Here is a 26,350-nt window from a genome sequence, read left to right on the forward strand (position 1 = left end):
GGTAATTGTTCATAGAATTGACCTGTCATATCTTTGTCACTGCTATTGATTGGAGCGCAACACAGGAAGGCGATTGCATTAATTTACATCCCTTTTTTCAGATGATCACTGTTGACAGGGTTTAACTCCAGCGGTTTGGCCTCTACAACTTTGCTTTCTTCAGAGTGATCGTTACTGCCTGTATAGAAGGTATAGTCAGTTCTCCTTTCTGTTTTCATGTGTGGGATCCAGTTGCCGTGAGATAGCCTTGTCTATCAATATTTATCCAAGATGTGTGGACTGCCACGATGCTTCTGCGCAGTAGATAGGGCAAATAATGACATTGCCTGAGTACTATGTGCACTCTAGAACTTTAAACCCACCTTTTACGAACACCAGTCGGGAGTTTCGTCATCTAGGCGGCGGCCTCCTTTCCGTTTCTAGTGATGCTATCTATACTGGTATTATCTAGTACACATGGACGTCCATCATGAACGGGGAAGGTGGTTTAGGTAACTCATTTTTTTCTATTTCATACGAATTGTTTCATTTGTGCGTATTCCTGGCGGAATCGAAAGTTGAGACATGTCAATTCTTAGTTCGAGTTGATACAGACAAATGTAAACAATTTATGTATCACGATAATCTTGACAGCAGCTAACTCAAACATTACTCAGCCGAATGCCATGTTCGAGAAGCTCAAAGGCGAACCAAACCGTATCGAACCGAACTATAGTGTACCGTATCGTACCATGCAGGTAGAGAGCTCTCGAGGCAGGAAGTCACACGTTTTGTAATATCAAACAGAGTCATGTACCTCTATACGCAGTACCCGCTGGTACAAAAGATTAGAACCAGGACTAGCTGTCGAACAGAAGCTCGTTAGTCTTTTAACTGGAAACACCAACTGTCTAGTAATCGGGAGACTGTTAATTCGAAACCAACCCGAGTAGCTATGTCCATGATTTTTATTTATTTATTTTTTTTTAATCATGGCTACTGCTAAACAACTGATTAATCAGTGTTATTTCCGTCGGGGAAGGGCAATTTGTGAGCAGTTGCAATGCAAGAATAAATCAATCTCAACAGATCAGCATCGTCGTGCCTTCCTACGAATAACAAGAACTCTGGATCCTCGAAGAAGAGGAAGACGGCTATACCAGGTGCATGTCCTTCAAAACAAAAATACTTAGATTTGTAAACACGAGATACCCTATCAAGAACGACTCAAAAGTTCGAATCAAAGTCATAGAATTTATTCTTTTTTTTTTCTGGTTCATTTTAGAACCTTGTGGTAGGACAGTGTGATGGGACCAGGGCGAGTTCTCTTCATTTTCACAGATTTTTGAGATCAGAAGGTTAATCATAGTCATATTGGCTGGTGGGGGAAAATGGAGGGCTCCCTCTCTGTTTAGCTATCACAACATTCCGGTCATCGTGCTCCAGTGGCATACGGGAGGGCGTCATATTTATAACATCTTCTGCAGCATGAACTAAAATAGTCTTGTCAACTGTGTGTAATAAAAGAGCACATTTCTCTCCCACGCCTCTCTCATCTCAAAATCAAGCCCCGGACATTTTGTCCGTTTCCGTGTCCCACTCCCTCTATTTCTGCTTTTTTCTTCTTTCCTTTGATTTCCTATTCTCCCTCTCTCTCTCCTTCTCTCCCCTTCTCTCTCTCTCTCTCTTTCCCTCTCTTTCCCCTTCTCTCCCACTTCTTTCTCTCTCTCCTCTGTATTTCTTTTTTTCTTTTCTTCACTCTCTTTTTTGACGCCCTTCTATACAAGGCCACTTGCAGTTTACTTTACTTAAGATACTTCGTGGGATGGCCTGATAAGGGAATGTAACTAGTGTGCTTTGGCTGCGCTATCCGTAGCATGGCAGGTAGCTAGGGCTAATCGTTCAATTACCCGGAACCTATCGCTCGAACGTGCGAAATTTCGCTCGGAGTTTTGTCGCTTGATCGGTGACTACACAATTCCGCCGACAGGCACGATTTGTTCTCCCAGTAGCCATAAGTGGGAGGGGAAAGATCATCGTTACTATGCTTCGATGTGGGAGTGTGTATGTGTGTGTGTGTTGGGGGGGGTGCAAGGGGGAGGGGCATGGGCGAGGAAGAAAGAAAAAATAATTCTTGACGACTCTCACCAGTGGCAAAGAGGACATAATTCACCGTCGCCATGAAACATATTGTTGAGTTCCTCCTTGGCCTTAAACAACATTATATCGTTACCTAATATCCAACCCATTCCTCTGTCTATGCGTAAACCCCCTATCGATTCCCACCACAAAACCATTAAGAGTAGCCAATAGATCATGTCGCATTTGCGCCTCCTTATGAATTGTTTGATGTGTTTGCCCTTACCCTGGCCATACTCTTATGTGTTCATCATTTATATATACACATACAAACACACACACACACACACACACACACACACACACACACACACACACACACGCACACACACACACACACACATATATATATATATATATATATATATATATATATATATATATATATATACATATATATAATGCTACGCATATCAATCGCCCTATCAGTACACCTCATTGATTTGTTTCCTGCTGATGAGAAACGTCAATGACTTTCCAGATGGAAAGACAAAGAGGAAGAGAGAAGAAAAAAAAATAGAAGAAGATGAAATTTTCGAGAAAAAAAAAGACGCGGTCGATAAAGCTTTCCGAGAGAAAATACGTCATTTAAACGCCACCTGCTCATACTAGCAAAGTGGACAGAAAATTTCGAAGAAATAATAGAAAAAAATTGAGTGCGTTTTGAAAAGTGATTTCAGAAGCCTGAAACCTGAAGACAATTTTCAATACCCGATACTTTATCTTCGCACCACATGCAGCAAAACAACACACATCGAAAGTATTATTTTCTTTTCTTTTCTTTTTTTCTCTCATTCAGTCAGGATTTCATCCACAGCATCTGCTCGTGGTGATTGTTACAATAGATATCAAAACTTTAAACTTTCGATTTACAGCTGTGTCTCGTTTTGTTTTCGGCTTTTGTATAGTCAGAAAGTGATAATGCACGATGCTCATAACAGTCGCTCACGTTTTCCAACCTTCGCAGTCACCGCAAGTTTTAAACAGTTTCCCTTTTCTCGTCGTAAGCTTTCTTGAAGTATGCGACTAAATGACTTTGCACTTAACCCTGGAATTACATTTAGAATATTTTTATGTTACTTCTATCAATTTTGTCCTGTTGCTTCGTCGCGAAGTTGATCATGTGCTGTATCATATACTTGGTCTTATGAGGTTGCATTATTATGACTCTAGATTCATTAATTCATGTAACACAATCCATTACTCTTCCCCCCCCCCCCCTCAAACAGCACGGTAGCAGCGGCGCTGCCAATCAGATGACTCGCAGAGTTACGATCACCATTTCTTTCTCTCTCTTTCTCACTCTCATTTGCAGGGTAAAGCCGAAGTGAAATAATCTCTCACCACCGACTCTTCTCCGCGAACGTCAGCGTGCCAGCTCGGAGCCCCATTAAGCGAAGATTTATGTAGAGGGAGCTCCCATCAACTGGTGTAATGACAGTGGGAGGGACCGAACCATCCTGTGCTATTTTGTGATGAGTTACACGTCAGATCGCGCTTGCGAGGTACGGGAATACGAAGACGCATCGATTGCTAACTCGGAGTCTTCAACTTGTCTTTAAATCACTTTTTTGAACTTGTTCCCATCATCTATATAGAGAATTTGGCTTTTATACCAAGCATCGATCACAGTTTCCTTCTTGCCTTTTTTTTTTTTTTTTGGCTTGCTTATTTGAAAGATTGTAAATAAACACACATGTAAACTACGTAAAGAAGACAAGTTTAGTCAATGTGCAGATTAAATAGCGTGACAAGACGCTAAGTGACGTTTCACATGACAGCATATACGTGCAAAGTACAGAGCGCGTAAGCGCATCGTCTTTAAATCTCGAGAATGAATGTGAAACATGCAGCTACCGGCAACGGTGGCGAAGCGTAACTAGTTTAAGACTGATCAGCGTGGCTCGTCAACAAAACGTACACAGCGGGACTTTCTCTAAAGATTCCATGCGGTCGCACTTACGCAGTTGTTCATGGTGAAGCAAGCCGCAGTGAACAGTTTAGTGTCCAAAGCGCCGAAAGCCATCTTCATCCACCTGTGAAACTGTGTGCATTTGGTTTTCGTCTATTTCTAGACTTTGCTTTCCACTCGCCTAAATCAATTGAACGGATCATCTTGCTGCGTCTGTAATTGAGGTACAAGATAAAGTTGCATCCATCTTCCTTTTCGTTATTTTCGTCGTCTTCGGGAAATCGTAAACCAACGCCAAAATGTATAGCAGCATGGACCCCGACTGGTTTTACAACAGAACCAATTCCACGGAAGGCGGAGGCTCCGAAGCCTTTTACACCATGTCCGTGGTCGTTCTCTTCATTATTGTCTTCATCGGTACGTTCGGCAATTCCATCGTCATCCTGATCATCCTCCTGCATCGGGACATGCGCACGGTCACCAACTACTTCGTGCTCAACCTCGCCATCACCGACATCGCCATGCTCATCATCTGCGACATGCCCACGGGGATCGTCCTGGCGAAGAACACGCCGTCCTGGCCGCTGGGTGATCTCATGTGTCGCCTAATTGGCTACACTATGAATGTAAGTATAAACCACTTCACCTCTTCCTTGGATAATTTTTCACAGGATTCGATCCGCTCAAACAAGAGACCAGATGTGCATACTGTGTCCTCTGTTCCGTGTTTTCTTTTTATTTCATTTTTCATATCGTTTCATTTCATTTTCAACAACACAGAACACTTACATACATATATTAGCACAAAATCAGTACAATTCAAATCCATGAAATTCTTCCGTCGAGATGTTTTTCATTGCAACTGATTGACAAATGGCCTATATTGACGTAAATAAGCACTGAATTGATCAGTGTTTTAGAAGTAGCCATGATAAAAAAAAATCATAAAAATCGGTACAAGTTGTACCAAGGAAAACACATTATAAGAAAGTTTAAAAAAAGATATTGTAAAAACATGAAGACAAGCGAATACATACACAGACACAACTTGCATTACGAATCAAAGCTTTGAAGCATGTAACCAAAGATGGATCTCGTCCTTTCCTCCTACCTCCTGCCGAAATCCCTCCTCATGCTGTCAGTAAAAAACAAAAACAAAACAACAACAACAACTCCGAAAATTTGCTCTGTCCGTCTTACATTTATCAACATAGACGCCCTCCAAAGGGCAACTTAGTTATCGACACGTCGAAACGGAAATTTGACTTTTCCTTTCCCACTTTGTCAAGATGTCATTGTAAAAGAAAAAAAAATGAACCTGGTGCATGAGATGCACTTATGCACTTGCGCTCCGCTGCACTTTATGACTTATTGGTGTTTTATGCGTGTTTGTTGTTGCTGCTGTTTTACAAAACACGACGCCCCCAAGTACATGAATGCACATTCACACACCCGCGCACTTTTCTTACTAGTCAAAGTTACGGTCACTGCAAGGGAACACGAGAACACCGTTCCGACTTTTGTTGAAGGATACCCGATGAAAACTTTACGCAAAGTCTTTGGGGATTTAAGTTGTCATGGAACGGGCCAAGTGAACCGATGTTTTAAGTGTTCATTGTCGTACAATAAGCATATTCACATACATGACCTTATCTAAACACGCTGTGACGTCATTAGATTAGACGTAACTACTAACATTAGTTGGCAGACAATTAATAAAAAGAATAATATATCAGATATTGTAACTTGCTGGGTCACAATGGAACAACAATGAAAGTGGAGAATAAGGAGGCTTCAAGAGAAATCAGGAGAGTGTTCCACACTGAATTTATGTCATCTAAATTCTCTTCCTTGAAATTATATTAAAAAAAAACGACTGCTGATATTCAAAATGCCGCACATTATTTTTTCCAGAAATCGGTTGGTTCGAACCTCCTCAATTTTATTCAAGCGACCTTTTCTTTGAGGTATGGTGTTTACGTGTTTGTTAGACATAATGATTATGAATATATGCATTGACGACACAACTGCAGGCATGAAGAGATATCAAACCATGTTGAATCTTGCCATGATGGATTTCCTTATGACTCTCCCTTAAAACAGCATTTCTCTCCGCCTGTGTACGCTTCAATTCAGGCATCTGTCTCTGCCTGTACTTCTCGCTCGTGCTAAATTTCTTTCAATTTGCATTTGCTTTTCTATCTGCGTGTTTGTGGGGCGGGGTTAGTGTCAATATTGCTCTCCCTCCCCCACCCCCCCCCCTCTCTCTCTCTCTTAGCTCTCTACTTCTCTCGTACCTTACCCTCCTTCACTTTTTTGTTATTAATATTTCATCGGTGTGCCGTGGGCCCATTAAGTGTTACTTTGAGCACATTTTTGAGTGTAATTGAAATATCATTAACTACTCCCGCTGACCTGCATGACTGTAATTTGGCGTCTGGTCTCCCCCCTGCTGCTCGAAGTGCTGTGTACGTGAGATAACTCCCCGGGGAGTCATGGGCCCTGCTTGAATGTGGGTCGAGGCTGGAGGTGATGGGTTTACACGCCGAATGTTCTGCGGGAGTAACAATCAAAAATGAATACTGAGGCGAGACTGATGTAGACAAAAACTAAACAACGACTGAGAAAGTAATGGGAATATCTCTGAAGTATTGGCATTAGTCGTTCTTCTCTCTTTTCCATACTTTCTCTTGTTTTCAATTCTTCCCCGGTTTTTCCCCTTTCTCAGTTGACAATCATCGCAAATACAGCTACATTCTTTTTTTTTTTTAAGCAGCCCTCGTCTGTACTTTTTCGTCCCTTTCCTCATGTCTTTCTTATCCTGCTTAAGTTTGCTTGATTCTTTTCTACTTCTATCTCTGTTAAAGTCCTCTTTTAATTCTTTTTCCTTTCTTTCTTGTTGTTCTTTTTCCCCTTACTCACTTCATTTCTCTGCTCTTCTGCTTTTTTTTAACGCATCTCAACCTGTTCCCGTTTTATGCATATTCATGCAGGAATAATCCTGCGACGTATTTGTTGGGATGGTAATTGTAGTAGCTGTGTACTATAAGCAAGAAAAAAAAAACCACGAGCGAGCATGTGTTAATTTGCGGCTTGACGGGCGAAATCTGCACGAACATGAAAAACAACATGAGTCACAGAAAAACAAATATATAGGTTGGTTAATGTTAAACACAAAGAGAAACTTGACATTTCAGTGCGGCCGACATTAAGAGGATAAAACCGGTGACTGGGTAACTCCGCTGTGATGGAGTGATAAAGAAAATTTCCCCGAGTCTTGAACAAACTCCAACAACTTTCACTGGCGGGACACAGCTAAGTCTCACATACCCAAGTGCCCCCCGGCACTTCCGGCATCGTACGCGACGAGTCGCCTATATATCCAGAATGCAACTTTCATCTAGTTTGATGGATGAAAGTCGTGAATGAATACAGACGAGATGTGGATGAGGTAGGCATGGTGCCCATGGGTTGTCCAGGGAAGAATATACAGGATAAAGTCATGTCAGTATAATCAACTCTGCATGTTAACGTACCAACGGGACAACACGCTGCAAGGACAATGTCAGAAATCATATTATGCCGTACTTATTTTCCTAGTTTTTTTTTTCTCTCTCTCACTCCCTCTCTCTGACTCCTCCTTTCCTTTCCCTCCCCCTCTCTCTCCCCTCTCCCTCCATCTCTGTTTATCTATCGTTCCATCTATCTATCTATCTGTCTATCTATCTATCTATCTATCTATCTATCTATCTATCTATCTCTATTTCTCACTTAACTTTCTTTCTTTGACGGTAACCTTTTTTTTTTTTCAAATATGCGAAGGTGATCTATCTTGTTCTTTTTCGAGGATCGATGTTTCTGGAAACTGAAGAATAACTGCCTGAGCTGTTTTTTTTTTCCAATTTTCTATCTACTGTTCGAATCACTCTACGTAGGACCCGGCCCACATCGTTGTCTCAGTTTGAAAAACGATGTAAAACGTGAAAGATGATTATCAAATCACTCTTGTCGATGCTTGTTTAGTGGACATTGTCACATGAAGGGGGTCATTCAATTTATTTTGTTTTACTTTAAGCGCAAATCCATTCAAGTTTAAGATGAACTTTCCGACAGAATAAAAGTGAACCAATAGACAGGCGAAAGTTTCAGCAAAATCCATTAATACCAAAAGATCGGGGTGAGATGGGTGGTGAAGTCATGATAATGTGATGGTCCCACCACGACACAGTATTGTCGATATGTTCGTACCTCCATAACATATTGAATAAAAGTAACGGAAGGTAATAATCAATACAACAACTACCCCTTCTAGAAAGATATGACAAAACAAAAATATTTTCATGATGCATGCTTATTTTCTCTTGTTCGTTGACTTCCACGTTTTTTCTTTTTTTTTTAATACTTCGCATAAGGCACTGATCAGTGTGCACTATGAGGAGATAAGAAGATGGGTTAATTTGTTTTCTAAAGGTACTTTAATCTAAAAATGAAATTAAGTTCGTATTTCGTCGTTTGTTAGTAAGCATCTTCTTTTCACTTTCGGATTAACGAATCTTAATGCATATTTCCAGATTAACAAGCCTCCTGAAACAAACCGAATATCTATTTAAGATTAACAATCTTTCGAAATAACGAATCTTCGGAATAACGAACTTACAATATATTTCCTTTTCGGAGTATCGAAGCTTTTCGAAAAGCAAACCATGGGAATGTTTTTTTGTACCATTTTCGGTAAAGCGCATATCTAGGATCAGAAAATTTGTGTTTCGGAATAACGAACCACAGGAATAACGAACCTTCGGAATAATGAACGTCACCCAAAATCTTCACCAATTGTTATTGGCTTATACGTGGTTGTGATCATCACCATCGTGAAATATAAAAACGTGTGATGTTTAAAAATTAACCGATAACTTATTTGCCCTGAAGTCGCGGACACGTCACCCCGCGACGTCTCTGAGATACGTCTTCTCATTCGCGGAGATGTCTCCGGTCGGTAACCAATGGGTCTCCTCAACGTCCGAAGAGTCTGCGCGACTTGACTGCGACTATGGAGACGTCGCAAAGACCAGCTGGAGACTGAAAAAAGTCTCCAAAAAAATCGAACATGTTCGATTCTCTCGTGACTTCGTGGAGACCAGGCTTGTCTCCAGTTGACATCGTAGAGATGTTGCAGTCTCCGTGACCACCCCGCAACCACCGAGACTCAAGTAGCCCCCAGGTCGCCACCTATAGTCTCTAAGCCAATGGGATGCGCCACTTTACATCAGTTAATAGTAACAGTTACAGTACTGGGCAGTTTTGAATCACATTGTCTAAGCAGTACCTGTGGCTTCTAACGTCCTGTAAAACCGCTGTAATAATCTCTCTTTTTCTTTTTTTTTTCTTTCTTTTTGGGGTGTTTTTTTTCTCTCTGTTTGTGGCTTAATTGTGTTTCGGTCCTACTTTGTCATTTAACTCCGCCCGCACAAAATGTGTAAGTGTGCTCTAGACCTAAGTGTGTAAAGGGCAATCGCTTGGTCGGACTCTCTCTCCGAACCCAAAGTTTGTCCTTTAAGATACTTTTCCAATTTTGGGGCGATTGACTTAAAATTTAGCACTCATGTTTGCAGTAATATTGTAGATGTGCATACAAAGCACAACTATTTCGTAAATATCAGGCATGGCGTTTCCACTGTAACGGCATTTTTTTCCCAATAAAATAATGTCAGCATTTAGTAGAACTGGCTTACTCCTTGGTTTGAATTTGGTACATGCGCCCGCTAAAGCATGTAGCCGTGTAAGTTACACCTTTCGTAAATGTCGAACAATTGATTACCATGGCAACAACAATTACATTTTTTTTTGTAATCAAAGTCATAAAAAATGTTGATTGAGCTCACTCCCTCAGTTACCGCGTGTTTTACTTGAAATTCGAAACATGCGACACCTACACTGAGCAGATGGAAGATATTTCTGTCATCAATGTTGATTAATATGTTACAATGGTAACAACATTTTTTATTTCGAAAGAATCATAAATCTTATGGATTCGACAGCTTCTAGTTTTTCACTTTGTGACTTGATATTCAGGAAACGTGGATCCAATAAGCATGTACAAGATATTTTTGTCAATGTTAGATGATGCGTTAACATGGTAACGACATCTTAAGATAAATTGAATGATACAGAAATAGTTTGGATTGTATAACTTCGTCAGTTTTGCAAATTTCGATTTGAAATTTGGCACTAATGACTGCTACAAGGTTTGAGTGTGTAAGACACATTGCTAGTCAGAATTAGAAAAATCTGTTGCCATGGTGACCGCCTTTTTTAATAGTTCTTATAGATCTGTTTTTGTTGTGCATTTGTTGTGCATAGAATTTACTCAAGGGCATGAACAATGACGTAGGGGGTGTTTCTTATGCATGATGTGTACGAAAATAGCGACGAGTCTTTTAAGCCGACACTCAAGCTACATCATCCTTCTTAACCTTTAAAAGTCGCATGGCATCTGTAAACTTTTGTTCTTTTTTTTGCGGAATATTTTTTATGTGTCCTCGTCCATCATTTTCCTCTGAGTAGCGACTGGTAACGACAGCTGGTTATTTCATTTCTTTTCAGGTATACAAGTCGCCCGTGCTTTCTGTCCCACTCTCTTTGTCTGTGTGTGTGTGTGTGTGTGTGTGTGTGCGTGTGTGTGTGTGTGTGTGTGTGTGTGCTTTAGTTCTTGTCGTAGCTTCTGATGTCTACTGCTGTAGAACAAACAAGGTGTGCAATCAAGCAGATCGTAAGTTGCGACAGTTTCAGTTTAATTGTAACTCAGATTAACAGCACCCTAAGATCACAGTGTTCTTGTCCTGGCTTGATTTGAAGAAGAAAATAAAAAATAAAACAGCCAAAAGATGATATCAGAGTTAATTAAAGAAATCCATCCCTTTACTACCGTAAAGGGGTGGAATTAATTAAAAAAATCAATTCCTTTACTGCCGTAAAGTGATGGATTTCCTTAATGTATATACCATGTGGCAAAGAACGATTCCGCTCGAGGGATATGTGAGATCTTTTACTCGCGATACACAGACACACAAGCAAACAAACAACAACAAATGTGATTGATTTGCGTAAGCGGCAACAATGTAATTACCCGGTGCACATCACTCTCCTTGCCAAAATGGCTGAGAAATATTAATGTGGACATAAAATCTGCTGACACTGGAGCATTTATTGATCTTACCTGCCAATCCAAGTATGAAATAAAATGAACTAGAATAAAATGAAATGAAATGAAATGAAGTATCTCGTTTTGGGTTGGAGCCATGTAATATGTATGTGACAGGTCATCACGAAATCCATGCAGTCGACGAATGTCATTTGTATTTAATTGCTTGTTATTTTTCATTTCTAGCAATTCCCAATGCTCCAGACGTTAGGAGGTGAAGTGATGATATAATCTAGTCCACTGTATTCAGAGCAACATACCACAAACATCACATTATTACATTATTTACGTCGATGTAGGACAATTTGTTAACAAGTTTCAATGTCACAAACCTATAGTGAGAGCGTCGGCCGTGATTTTGACAAAGTTGACTTCGTGGAGTAGATCGATGTCAAGTCAAACCAGGAAAAGTTCTGTAAAACTTTCAATTACAAAGATTTCATGACCTTATTTAAAGGGACAGGAGGTAGTGAAGATGAGGTGACATGCGTTATCTGAACTTAGCCCCAAACATTCTACTTTACCACTCCACATTGCCAATTCATTACTTTTGTAATGTAAATAAACAAACAAACAAACAACATTCTACTTTACCACTCCACATTGCCAATTCATTACTCATTCTCTCATTTAACACCTTAGATATTTTAGTGTTCAAAAACAGTTTGAAATCTTCTTCTCTTTGTTTTTACACCACTAGCTGCCTTTTATACGTTCAAATTATTCCATGGTGTCTACTAGACTGGATTGTGGATCTTAAGCTTAGGTTCTTCTTGGAGAATCAAAAATCTAAAGCCATGGTAATCCAGTGATCTCTCTTTGATTTTTCTTTCATTTTGTTGTTTTCTTTTTCCAAAAAACCCCAACAACAAGAAGAAACAACAACAACAAAACATAGAGACTTCGCCACAGGTGCGATGCGCTGTACACGAGAGCTGTTATAATGTCATAATTTCCACCAGAATTCATAGTGGGACTTGAAACAAGCTCATCGATTGGGTAGGATGCACGGTGAAAGTCAGTGACGAACCTCTCCTTTGGCTGCACTTTTGCTCGTTTCAATACATTTCACATCCCTATGGATTCATTTCCTAAAGCACCACTTTATTAAAAGAAGAAAGGCCATTAAACGAAACTGTCACGTACTACATTTTTAACCATCACCATCGAATTTTGAAAAGGGAAGGGGGAGGGGGTTGCAGTAGAAGTTTTGGGCTTGCCATTTTCACATTGTTAACAGAGTTTTTTGCATGCATTATGATGTTGGAGAAAGATTAACAAGAATTTGTTAGATTATCATTAAATCCGCACAAAATCAGATGTTTACAAAGTTTCGTCAATTTAAAAGAATGGAAAGAACTTCGTTTTTACCTAAATATTATGCTTTGCACATTTAAGAATGAGTTACACATCTACATAGTTAAGATTCTTTTGAAATTTCTGCAACCGACACAATCATTTGCATTGCATGAAAGAGATTTCCTTTTAATATCTTAGATATAAAAGAATCAATAACAAAAAATGGATAGAGTATGATAGAAAAAAAAAGATACAGCAGCAAACCGAGGACTGTTGTTTCTGGGACATGCTAGTTTGATTATCGCTGAATCCGCTATTGCAACGCCCTCCATGACACCGTGAGTGGATACAATGGGAGACGGTAAATTAATCACGTTGATGACCGATGAGATGTTGGTCCCGGATGCCTCCCCGTTAAGGGGCACCAGCTGTTATCACGACTGACGATTAATGCCTCTTTTAGCCGCCCCCAGCATTTTGGGGTAATGCAAAACACCCCCACCTATAGCACTCTGGCCTATCCCGGGTTTTATGCTGTCTTCAGCAAAGCGGGCATTTTTTTTTAAATTTTCAATTATTAATTCATCTATTTGTTTATATTTTTTGAAGGCTCACCTGCGCCAAAGATTTATGTGAGCTTTTACAATCACTCATCATGCAGTGTACGCGTAGCGCGTTCCAGGTCATACATATTGATATTATGCTTTTAGGAGATGCGCAGGTAGATTTAAGTCAGGTTTGGCATTTAGTTTGTATCTTCATGGGAAAGGGGCACTCTTTGTACCAGTGGTAAACAATGTTTTATTTATCTGTTTTGTTTTCATTTCCATCTGACAAGATGATATGGATAGCCCATATTCAGCTGCACTAGCTGGTCTTCCATAGGGGACAGGTTTGAGTACTTAGGGTGGACCATTTCACCGGGTTATGCCCCCGGCCCTTTCCGATGAATGAATGGAGCAGTTTTTTTTTTTTTCTTTACGTGCGTGGGTTGTGACTCTCTCACACACGGGACCCCCATTTTATGTCCTATCCGAGGGACGGAGTGTTTTGCCTCTACCAGAGGGGATGACATGATAACACACAACATTGCTCAGTAAGATTCACTTGGATTCGAACCTGCGCCCGAACCCGAGTCATTCGATTGAAAGGCAGATTTACCCACTGAATCACCTCGCTGTCCTTCAATGACTACAACATGGAATAATGTGTTTGCCTATTTTTTCTCCAATGTTTTTTATTACTTCTTGTTATCGTAGATAAGAACGCTACACTCTTCTTGATAAGTAAAGTGCAGTAGTTTTCCCTTTGTTGTTGTTTTTATGTGGTTTTGTTTTTCCCATGGAGTGGTTGTTACATAAGTACAAACAAACATGACAAAGGTAGCAACATCTTTAATAGGACATGTTACTTTTCGTCACTAGGGAAATTGATCATTGTGTGCAACTACTTAGATGCCTACATGGTATAAGCCAATTTCTCACAGTAATCTATGTCTGAGCAGATAGAAGGAGAGCATATAGAAGTTACCGAAATGATAACCAAACAAGACACGCCAGTCTTCGCAACCAGCTATAGAGATAGACATGGCTGTATGACTAACCGCAATAATTAAGATGCCGAATGTAGCAGGAAACGAAATCATATTGCAGTCGTAATCATAATCACATGGATACAGATTTTTTTTTTATTCTTGTCCCAAGGGCAAAGAAAGCTCGTGAGCTGGCAAAACAACCATGTAACGTCAGTAAGTTACCAAATATACGATTTATAGGGTCTGGCCGAATCCATATATTTCCTGTTGTCACACACAAACAAAAGGGATGAAACTTGAAAACATTCAATCCGTATCCAGCCGTGCGTACTTTAGTAGAATTACTTTCGATGGATTTGTATTTCTCTTTCGTCTACTGCCTCTGTATTTGTCTATTTGTCTCTGCCTCATCATTCTCTCTCAAATTATCGACCCTCCCCTCCCTCTTTCTCTCTCTCTCTCTCTCTCTCTCTCTCTCTCTCTTTCCTTCCCACTTCTCTGGTATCGAAGCTAGTAATCAAAATGTTATTTATCCTATGTGCCATTGTGATATTCTTCTGGTTGTATCTAACAGCATCGCTGTCCCTATGTATTATTGCGTTGATTATTCTGTTTGTTGGTGTACATTATGTGCATCCACTGTCTGGAATGAAAAGACGTAGGTGATGTACAGCAGGCGCCACGCTACCGGAGCATTAAACACATTTCCCTGATAACGAGTAGCATCAATCCATGTAGAGTCTTCTGATTTGAAACATTTGTGACCCTCTCCATCATCAAACGTGCCGGTGAGAAATCTCCGTCAAACTCATTTGGTGTGAACTTCTTTTTTCTTCCCTTGTCAGCCCTTTCCAGGGGACTTTTTTTACCGTAGTATTCATGTAGGTACGTGAGTTAGGAGAATACTATCCGTCGTGCACCTATATAATGATCTAAACATGATCTAGATGATTAGTTGTATTACTGCTGTAAGATGAAAATCGCCACGGCATTGACCTCACCCTCTGCCTCCACGAAAAAAAAAAGCACCCTGAAAAACTCATACCGTTCTTTATTGAGTGGAACCTTGTTAAAATGCCTGGATAATCACGTGGGTTCCCCCAACATATCAGCGGGAGTGCCGGTAATCTAGATCATGTCATTTGGTAGAGGACTTGAGCCGAAGTTTATTCCTTGGCTGCACTTTAAACGAGTTCTCGAAGTGGCATATCCGTGACGTCTTGCTGATATAAGGTCTCCCTCAGCCTCACTTTCACTTGCCCTACCTTAATAGAATCAACCTCTTTAGTGTCAGTATCAAAAGTGACCCGACATCACCCCGATAAAGTCGCAAGCATTTACCGGAAAGCCGAATGAGGTTGGCATGGAATGAAAATTTTGTCCTTTAATCAGACTTAGCTAAGGAACAACAAGGACAATAATCCTTCAAGCAGAACAGCATCTATATTGATGAACCAATATTCTTTATTGTTATATCATGTCTGGTCAGTGAACTATTTTCTGTTCAACACGTTTTAGAAATAAAATGAGACAGGTTGGATGTTCGTAGAAGGCGTAGACTCTGGAAAAATAGAAACTGCAGATGTGCTGGTGACTCGTGACAAATAAACAATAGAAACGAATTATCTCGTGATTCAAGTGGTAAAAATATTGATAATGGACTTTAGATCTTTTTATCAAAGTATTTTGCGTAGCAATTTAAATTTTGTGATCATGTCACAACATTTTAACTTAATTTCCCAGGCACTACAGATGCCTTTTAATCTCTGATATCCCGTTGTAAATTGCTAGAAACACGATATCATTCCCAAACCGCAATCTCGGCATGATTTTGGAATTAACGACCAAGCGCTCTGATTTATGTTTTTGTCCATTCATTTTTTACTCTTCTTTCTCGACCGAGGAGATGGTGACAGATAACATGATAATGAAAAGGTTATAACGCTTGAAGACCGTACTATGAATTCGTTTATTACATTGAAGATCATTAAAACGGGGCAAATTACCACAGAATGAGCGATTTTTATTCATGAGCACAATCAGCGAAGAATGCAGACGCCCCTAAAAGCACAATTTCTAGGAGCTGCATTTTGGTAATGCTGTATGAGTTCCCTAAGCTAGGAATAATAAATGCCAGTAATGAAGCTTAACTTTATGATGTTCATTGTTCTCAGTATTCCACTGCCGTGTTATGAATACGCTATGTCCATATCTAATGAAGATGTACGTGTTACAGTGAATACACGTGTGTTGATGAGTGTGTGTAGTATTGCACTCACGTGATATGAATATGCCAGGTTTACGTCTTAAGAAGACGTGTTACAGTGTTCGCGAGTACAAGTGTGTTGCTACTGTGACTCTGTGTGTGTGTGTGTGTGTGTGTCTGTGTGTCTGTGTGTCTGTGTGTGTGTAGGAGGGACTATCCATGCGTCTGCGTTATGCTTGGATGTGTTTGTCGTCTGCTTCTTACGGAGGATTATGTGCTGCACTGCAGTGTGCGTAGCAACAAGGAAAAAAAAAACAATAAAAAGTCAACATGTTTCTTTTTTTCTCTATTTGTTCCTTTATACAGAAAATGATTATGCTCACGATCCTGATCGTTTCTGACTGTATTCACGTTTGCTCACAAATTTTGTTTTTCTTCGTGTGTATGTGTGTGTGTGTGTGTGTGTGTGTGTATGCTTTGTGGGAGGGGAACGCACATTCTTTGACTAATTATATGTAACATTGATAATGATTCTATTTTCCGTCGTTGACAACACATAACCATTTCTATCTGTATTATTGTACATTTAGATTAAAACAAAAATGACTGTGTTGATGATGAACACAAGTGTGTTCGGGATCAACGTTATGATCCACAAGATGTCTTTTTTAATGACTAATACGTTTCAAAGAACAGAGAAGTAGCCCTCCGCCTACCCACAATTCCAAAGAGCCCATTGGCCATTTGAAATCAGGAGAAGGCTCGTAAACCCCTGGCGGGTTAGGATGAAAATGTATAAGGCCTCATTCGCTCACAGGGATTTGTTTGGCGGTGTCAGAGTGTTGCAAGGTGGACAGGTGCGTTGATTGTTACGAGGTATTGTGACCGTACGCGCAATGTTCGCGCCAAATTGTGCGGACGGAGATGCGTCTCATTTGCATCAATTACAAGCAAGAATAGCTAGTCGGCATCGTCTGATGGCGGGCGAACTGAACCTATTCCCTACGGCGCCCAGTGGCGTTCGGTATGATTACACCCGGCTTTTAGCCAGAGTTACACCCGCTCCCGTTCGTAACCACGCTCCTATCCGCATTAATTGTTTTTTGGGGGACTAGAAACATCCGAAAATATATCATGTAGCTAATGGGTCTGAGAGCGCGCTTTATAAATGACGTCATTGCCACGATCAGGTTGTATGTATTAACTTTGGCGGTTCATGAAGCAGTAACCGAGGTGTAAAGCTCGACAAGGTTGTGGAGGAATTATATTTGTCATGTCCAGCTTTGACGTATTATAATTCATCTCTTCCATTACTGGAAACGCAATTCAATTCTCTTCCGCTCTAGAGGCATGATACATATGTCACTGCTGAATGAGAAAAATTGGCTCCTATTCCCGTTTTACGTAATCCCCTCTGATACAATTTCCCACGGTTGGCCCCACTGATTGTGAGAGCGCATATTTGAAATGCGTTTGTGTTAATATGTTTGAATTCCACCACGACCATGGAGATTACAAACTTGAATGTAGCACACACACACACACACACACACACACACAAAATGACTGTCGACAATCTCCCACTGGAGACGGACATACAAACAAACGAAAGATGGTATGGTGGCGCTCTATAATGCAGCAGTGAACGCCCTTTGAAATGTCAGCGCACTCTTGGTCCCGACATTGCCCGATGAAATAGCTTTCATTGTTTCTGCTGTCGTTAAAGACTCTGTTAAGATTTTGTTATTTTTTTAATGATTCATTTCATGTCTGTTTGACTCTTTAAAGGATCTGATAATTTCGTTTTTGTTGAAGGTATTTGGCTCTCGTTACAATCGTTATGATCCGTATTCTTACAATATTCTGTAAACTTATATTGCAGTATGCATTCCGATGTAATTAACTTATTTAATTTATGTATTATTATTAAGATATTTTTATGTTACTGTTGGAAATGGAAAAAATGAATGAATGAATGAATGAAAGAATGAATGAATCACCTTAAACTATTGCTAATTTTCTTTTTCATTATAATTCTTTGGGAAATTTGTTTGACATGCAATTAATCATAGGATTCATTAATCTCTAATCAGGATCATAGCAATCTAGACTACTTTTGTATGAAATGAAGCTATCCCTTTGTCCAGCACGAATTTACTCTAATTACATGTTCCTTGAAACCGTCAGTGCTGTGGATCATGACATGAATACTGTATGCGAAGGAAGATTGGAGTTACTGTTATTTTTGCTTTCAGTCGAAATTATATGCATTAATGATCTAACATCAACAGACACGAATTCTCTTGGCCCTTTGAGACCACGTGACATTGCAACCAGCGAAGCGAAAACACGATCGTCTAGAAGAGGTTGTGCGTCACAATATAAACAAGCAAGTGTCGCCATGACGTCCCCTTTCTTTAAAGGTAGGATCCTAAGGTTAAGCAGAACTCTCATTTGTATTCTTAGTTTGACCATTTTGTAAGGCCGGGATTGACCATTCGTGCTGAAATCCCACAACAACTTTCGAATCTGTAACTTGAGATGTGAGATAATCCGCACAACAGCTAACCAACATACATCGAGAATGGAAGATCGCAACTTCCGACAACTGTTTTTATTCGTCGAAGCAAAAGATGATATGTGCGTGTATTTTCTTAACACATTATGTTTGTACTTATTTATTTGCATGTTTTTACGAGATATCTTATCGTATATAATATGTGCTCTTTATGAAGCGAATAAAGAGTATAACAATCAAAGAATTAGAGTCAGATTAGTGTCAGATGATACAACGGACTTTTGACTGAAAAAAAAAAAACCCAACAAAATACTTCATCAACGAGGGATAAAATGTTGGAGACAAAACATTATCTAAGAAAAAAAAAAAACAACTTGGTTGGTTATTAAGAGACTTTAAAACTATATAGGGGTGGTTTATATATAGGGCCTATATATCTTTTTGTCTGCAGATTACTACTCCCTATTCCCTTCTTTCTCCCCTCTCCTTCGCCATCTCTCTCCCTCTTTCTCTCTTCTTTCTCATTCTCTGTCCTCGCCCAGTGTCTCCAAGTTTCTATTTACATATCCTCCTCAGCACTGTTTTTCATCCTTGATGAATATTGCACCAGTGAACTGTCGGTATACCCTATGTTTCTTCATCCAGACTCGATGACTGTCATTGGCAATCGCCAAAGCTCCTGCGATTGTCTCCTCGCGGTGAGAATCGGCTGATTCTTTGCGACTCAGAACATTCTCTTTCCTCAAATACCCAAAGACACAATCATCTATTCATAAGTAATAATCTTCCTCTCCGTAGCTTAGAAAGGATATGGCTTGGCGGGTTTGTCTTTTTTGTTTTGTTTATGACTCTAAATTGAGTGTGGTATGCCGACATAAAAAAAAAAAGATCGTCGAAATCGCACCGCAGCCGCAGATGCAAATCTTCCAAACCCCGTCATCCACAAACACATTTGAATTCAATACGTTGTTAGAAGGTGAAAAGCCCCACAGTCCCCTTCGTCTCCGTTTTATTTTTCCGAAGCCTTCGTCAAATGTTCAGAAGAACTTTCCTAAGTTTTCTTCTCTGGTATCATGTATGTATACTTGTATGTTCCATTTCATCCCTGTTTAACCGTTTCTTATATTGAGTTTGATATCATTACTTTTAGCGAGGTCTTTTTCTTTTCACTAATAAAAGCTGTGAAGGTCACAAGCCCGTTGTGATGTAACTCTTTGAGTGAATTAGTGTGCAAATACCTTCTATAACTGAGATCTTTGGATATTGTGGACTTAGTGCTAGGTAGGCGTGGGTTTTTTTTTTTTGCGAATGAGTGTTGAATGTGTGTGTTTGTGTGTGAGTATGTGTGTGTGTGTGTCTGTGCGTGTGTGTATGTGATGTATGTGTGTGTGTTTGTCTGTGTGTGCTTGACACTGAGTGATTTATCAGTTGGCAATTTTCCTCATCATATTGGACTGAAACAGGTGGCGGCAGGGTGCTTAGCTGTAAACAGTTTTACTCCGCAAAATCATACTTTGGAGATGAATGAGTTGTGGTTGTTATGGCATCTTAAAAATAGCCACAGCACAACTTCAGCCGCGTACACTCCACGTTTTCGTGAAATCATGGAAATATCAGTACATAATAGCGGGATAGTGACGCTGTACAATTCATTCGGCAATTCATGTTCATAGTCCGCATTATTATCATTATCATTATTATTATTATTATTATTATTATTATTATTATTATTATTCGATGCAGAAAACACACAGTGAAAAAGCTGCGCAATCCTGAGTCAAAAATTGAGAGGAAAACAAGTCTAACAATCCAGTTCAACTAGATTATGATTTATGTCCATACAGGAGCAAAATAAAAACCACCAAAAACGTAGTTTGAAATATGCATTTTACAAATTATACTACTTTAAACAATTCGTAAGAAAGTAATGTTTAATGCATATAAAGTATATTATAAAATGTATGTACAATTCAATTTATTAAAAGGAGAAACAATGCATACTTTGCTTAAAAGAAAATTCAACATCATGATGATGAAAAATTAAGTAATCATCTGGAAAGCAGTTTGTAAAACGTGGAACACTCAAAACGACAATGTGTAGTACACTACATGACAAAATGTAACAATGATCCAAAATGTATTGTCCAAAAGAAACTAGATATGACAGTATATATGATTTGTTCTAAATGTATGATTGAAATCAAGTTCCAAAGTGATAAAACACTAGTGAGTGAACAAGAACAGGCTCTTTACTGGACAGACTTGAGACTGAGATCAGCAAGTTGCCATTGAAAATGACCGTCTCGTTTCTTCTAATGACACACGCACAATATCACGTAATCGACTGTCTGCAATAAGAGCCCAGGGTCACGTGACCCATTTCAAAGTGCCCATTAGCCACCATAAGGTTAAATTGTTTACATTCAGACTGCCATTGCATCCTTAAAGGTGGAATCCCCCACAGACACTTTAGATAACTCATTTAAAGTTTGAATATTTTAAAGATCCTACGCCTCCTACTTTCGTCCCATTTCCATGTAGATATGACAGTAGCACTAGTACTTTGTTAGTTTATCCTCCTTAAATGAAAGAAATAAGAAGAATATCCACAGATTACCCGCAGAAAGGTCTTATCTTCTTTCGTATAACTGAGACATCGTCAGACCAGTCCATTGTATATTACTCAAAGGAGATACTTTATGAATATTCTCGATACACACATAAACCAAACACAGAGAACAGTGACACTGTCTAAGAACTGGACGAACATATTTGGAACTTATGGAATTTGAAATGTTCCCATTTTATTTTTCATCAAGCACTGATATCGTTGTTGAACTCAGCATTGATAACACCTTTTGATATTACCTCAATGGAACTTTCTCTACCTGACTGTATGGCCGACTCTTTTATGTATTCGAAAACATGAAACACAAAGCTATTGGCATCCAAGGCTATTTGCTGATGTGCTGTATAGACCAATTTGTTTTTTGTTTTTTTTTCAGGCCATTCATCCTTTGACAAGCTAAGTTGTAATGGCAAAGCTAATGGGGAAGGGGGGAGGGGTTATAAGCCGAGACCTTAAAAGTGCTGGAGTCAATCCTGCGTGATTTGTTGGCATTGTGTTTTTTTTTCTTTCTTTCTTTTTTGTTGTTGTTTATTTCTTAAGAGGAAATTAATGAAGTAGACAATAATTGTCTGCCGGTAGAGCCTGTTTATTCTGCTAACTGAGCTTTACGAGAGCGTGGAGTCCATTGTGACGCGCATTATCAAAGGTCCGTCGAATTAATTTTGTTTTACACACATACGAACGATTCCATCACTTAATGCTCAGATACGCACAGTCAAAACTGATTAAATCCACCACGCATTCAAATTCCAAAGTACTCAGTGCGTGAGTGTGTATGAAAGACCAGTGCGGATATCGAGTGCATGTATTTCGGTTCTCTTTATGCTGTAATGAATGATACAAACGCAATCTAATCGGTTATGAACTGTTGGTAATAAAACGCGAATTATGGTCGTTTGACCAGAGCGATATTAACGCATTTAGCTAATTAATCCCGTCCTATATGGGAAAAGGTAAGAGGCAAACATAGCGCTGAGAAATAGAAAGAGAGAGAGAAAAAAAAGGGGGGTGGGGGAGAAAAGAGAGAGGTAGGCACAGTCAGGGTAAGGAGAAAAACAAGATTTATTAGTTCGCTGTGAAATGCAATATACGTCAAGCCAATTTGGGAACCATTAGTGATTGAGTGCTGCAAATTTCGGTATATATCCCCAGCTTCCTCTGCGTAACAAACTGTATGAGAAGAAAAACAAATCTCATAAACGTTCTGTGAGAAAATGAACGGCGTAATTCTTCTTGCCTCGTTGTTCTTATATGAAAATACATAGGAGACTTTGTATTTCGCGAAAACAGCTGGCTATAGCCCTCGATCAAATTGGCTTTGTCTTTTGATGTTGGTTGGTGAAAGCGGGGAAAAAGGCACAGCCTTCGAATACTAACGCTTCTTTTACTGGTAGCATTCCTGGCGTGACTAGCAACAAATCATTCGCTCGTTCAGTTAACGTTTTCGGCAGGGGCAACAACTGCATGAACATCGAAGCTATGTAAATATTTATTGACACATCTTAAAATACGATTAACAATTGCCAAGCTGTTTGAAGGCAGGTAGTAAATTGTGCGTCGGAAATTGTACGTGGCGCATATACTTTTGATTAATGAGAAGTTTTGAAGTTGCTAAATAAAGTGACGCCTTGCTGAGAGCGCGGCATTGCTAAGTGATGAAAAGAATAAAGGAGAATCAAATCGTAAAATTGCGACGATAATTTTGAAGGAGGCAAAAGTTTCAGCCCGAGCATTTCCGTTTCTGTGTACCAAAATGCCTCATCAAAGAGCATGCAGAAAGAGACGTTGATTACCATGGTGAAGACGAGATGAAGAAGAAGAAGAAGAAGACAAACAAGAAAATGGAAAAAGATAATGATGCTGATGATCCAGACGAGCAAATAGACGGCAGAGGATGAGATGAGGAGGAAAAGAAGAACAAGAAGACGAAGGAGAGGAAAAAGGAAGATAAAACACGTGTATTATTATACAAAACAATGACATGATGAAGGTAATAACCACACATTCTAGGAAGTTCTCTGATCATATCTGCGTCGTGTGTCCGGGATGAAGTGTACATAATTTTAAGTCATGCGTCAGATTTTTTTATTCACTAGTCTTCATCTTAGTAACAGTCATGACTTCATACCCCCAGGCTTTGCGATATGCGCGTGTTACATTCCTTTCCCCTTTCATTCTCGCTTTTCACCCCTTCACTCTCTACCTCAAGAGTCAGACCCCTAATCGTTGACAGAATGCAAATTCGTACATCCAATACCTTCTTCGATGTTTCATCTGACATTCTTGATTTCTTGATGATATCTGCATTTTTTGAAATTAGATTAAATGTTAATTGTGGTCATCAGACAAGATAAAGCCTTACAGAAATGCCAAGAATGATGGAGTAGCAGGCGTTATTTGCGTCATTTCATGTTTATTCGAAACCGAACGTCATTAATTGGATATATCTTGCCCTCACGGTTTTGTACATCTGCAGCAGGAAAAAATACCCATTTTGTGCTTTCGGTTCTTGTCCTCGAACGGAGATCTCATGTGAAGTTGTATTGACCAAAGATGTATGGACTTTAATCCCTCAACAATTCCCCTCCACACACACACACACACACACACACGCACACACACTCACACGCACACACACGCACACACACACACACACACACACACACGCACACACACACAAATGGTCAGGGAATATTTATTTCCAGTTTTATTTAACCAGGGTAGCCTCGACAGTTATAAAACTGCTTTCAATGAGGGCCCTGCAAATGGGTAAAAACATACAAATACAACACATGACATTTGAAAACAAAGGTTCACAGATAAAACTGCAACTGACAAATCATAAATTCAAAAAAAAGTTACACATTTGATAACAACAAACTTAGAATGTCTTTAAACATAATCATTAATACATCATTAAAAATATACGTTATATTACACACACATGTCTAACTTTAATTTCCATAAGTATGATAAAATGAAATGTTCCTTAAATATATATGTATAAATATGTATATCTGTTTATATTATCATCATTGTCATCAACATCACGGCCCCCTCCCCACCAACCAATAGACGGTTATTGTTTTCAATCTGCGAATGCAAATGTTCCATTTTTTTTTTTTGGTTTGAAAAACAAGCAAACAAACATGCCAATTATCACAATATAAATTGTTTTATTTCTCAAAAACTATTCCTTATTCTACCTTTAAAACTTTTTCATCTTGTCCGACCTTGTCTATATTAGATTCCTCGTGTTTACCGATGTTGGAGATCACAGACCAACGATAAACTATTTTAAAACAAGGACGAAAGAATCCCTAGTACATTGTATTTATTTGTTGCGTTAGAGAAGACAGACAAGGGAATTTCTGTTCCGCTTTGTCTGGTTTGTCTCTTCACTTTACTGCTTAGGGTACTTGATTCGTGAGTCGTACTTGTCTTGCCATAGTTTAATCAAAACAACTGCCTTGCCATGATAAGCACGGTTGTGAGATCATTCAGTTGTCATTGTGATTCTGGTATGAAATCAGCCATACCTGAAAGTTGATAAGGTAAATATTCAGTATGCATGCCGAACGCATCTGCTAGTGACACTGACGAGTTTGAAATTCGCGCTTGCATAACGCAGTGAATGTACAGAATGTCCACTCAAACATTCACTGCCGGTCATTGATCCTACGACATTGAAAGCGAGTGCCCGTATCACTCGAGATATTTATCTATGCGCGCAGTATCTCATTCGCTCTCACCGAAGGAAATCCTTACACTGAAACCTGTTTATATGATGGCAACAAATACATAAACTTTTCACTGGAGTGTTACACTTGCCTGTATTCTGCCATTTCTTGAAGAAGATAAATTGAGAAATAGAAAAGAAAACCATTGCATGTTATCAGAGAGAAAGAAAGGCGGCCGAACATATATTTATGATTAACTTCTCATTTTGCGACAAACATGAAATCACAAATTTTATCGCTTATAGTAATTCTCAAGATGATGTAAACGCTTTGCAACGAGACTACGCCACTTACTGTAAAAGTGGAAATTTTCGCGGTGTTGAAATATTTCGCGCTACCAGAAACTATAGCGCGTAAGTGGATGCTCTGACACGAGAGAGTGTGTGACGCGGCATATAGTGAGAAAGTGTATTAAAAGGTGATGGTGCCATAAGATCACTGGGAGATCTCTGGCCTTGGGCGAGTGGCACACCTGTCGAACAAGATGTAATGTTACGAGGCTCCGCTAAGACTGGTGAGTGCCTTTTTCTCAATTAGTCGTGCTGCACATTAATCCTTCAATCCGTCGCCAGTCGTTATTCAATTATGGCGCATATTGTGCGCCATGTTGTCTTAATTAGACATGCTTTTATACAAATGGCATCTAAAACTAAATCGTGTACCGCACTACACTCACTCACACTTTAGATACCCCCATCCCTCTCTCTGCCCTCTTTCTCTCTCTGTTTGACATACATTCTGTCTCTCTTCCATCTATCTAGTAGATCTATCTCACTTTCCATCTTTCTTCCTGTCTTTCCGTTTATCAGGCATTACACATACCAACTATCTCTCATTGAGATCTCGCTACGATGCAAAAAGACGCTACAGTGCCACATTACAACATGTAAGAAAGGCTGTCACGACATTTGCTCCTGCGACATTTCCTCCGGTTTTATTTTCTCCAAGGACTTAGAGTTAGTGTTGGGGTTGTGATAGGGTTTAGGTTTAATTTGATGTGAGGATTAGAATCGGGGTTAGATAGGGTTATATTCGTAGAATCGACGTTTGCCTTAGCATGCAGGTATTTTATGGGAGCAATCTTGTTGCAGGAGCAAATGTCATGGAACCGTAAGAGAGATCTTTGGTTACGCTACGACGTAATGGCTTTTAAGTTTTCGAAAAAAAAGGGAAACTATTTGACACCGCTTTTC

At 39.5% G+C, this 26,350-nt stretch overlaps 1 protein-coding gene across 1 annotated transcript in view; it reads left to right on the plus strand.

Annotated features, from left to right (window-relative positions):
• The first annotated feature begins 4,410 nt into the window (after positions 1 to 4,410).
• LOC140230908 (G-protein coupled receptor 54-like) overlaps positions 4,411 to 26,350 on the plus strand; it is a 36,469-nt gene continuing 14,529 nt past the window's right edge. Inside the window, exon 1 of the mRNA XM_072311049.1 lies at positions 4,411 to 4,656. Within this exon, the coding sequence (XP_072167150.1) occupies positions 4,411 to 4,656 (246 nt within the window). The remainder of the gene's footprint in view (positions 4,657 to 26,350) is intronic.

The sequence above is a fragment of the Diadema setosum genome, chromosome 7, assembly GCF_964275005.1.
Source record: "Diadema setosum chromosome 7, eeDiaSeto1, whole genome shotgun sequence".
Lineage (NCBI taxonomy): Eukaryota > Metazoa > Echinodermata > Echinoidea > Diadematoida > Diadematidae > Diadema > Diadema setosum.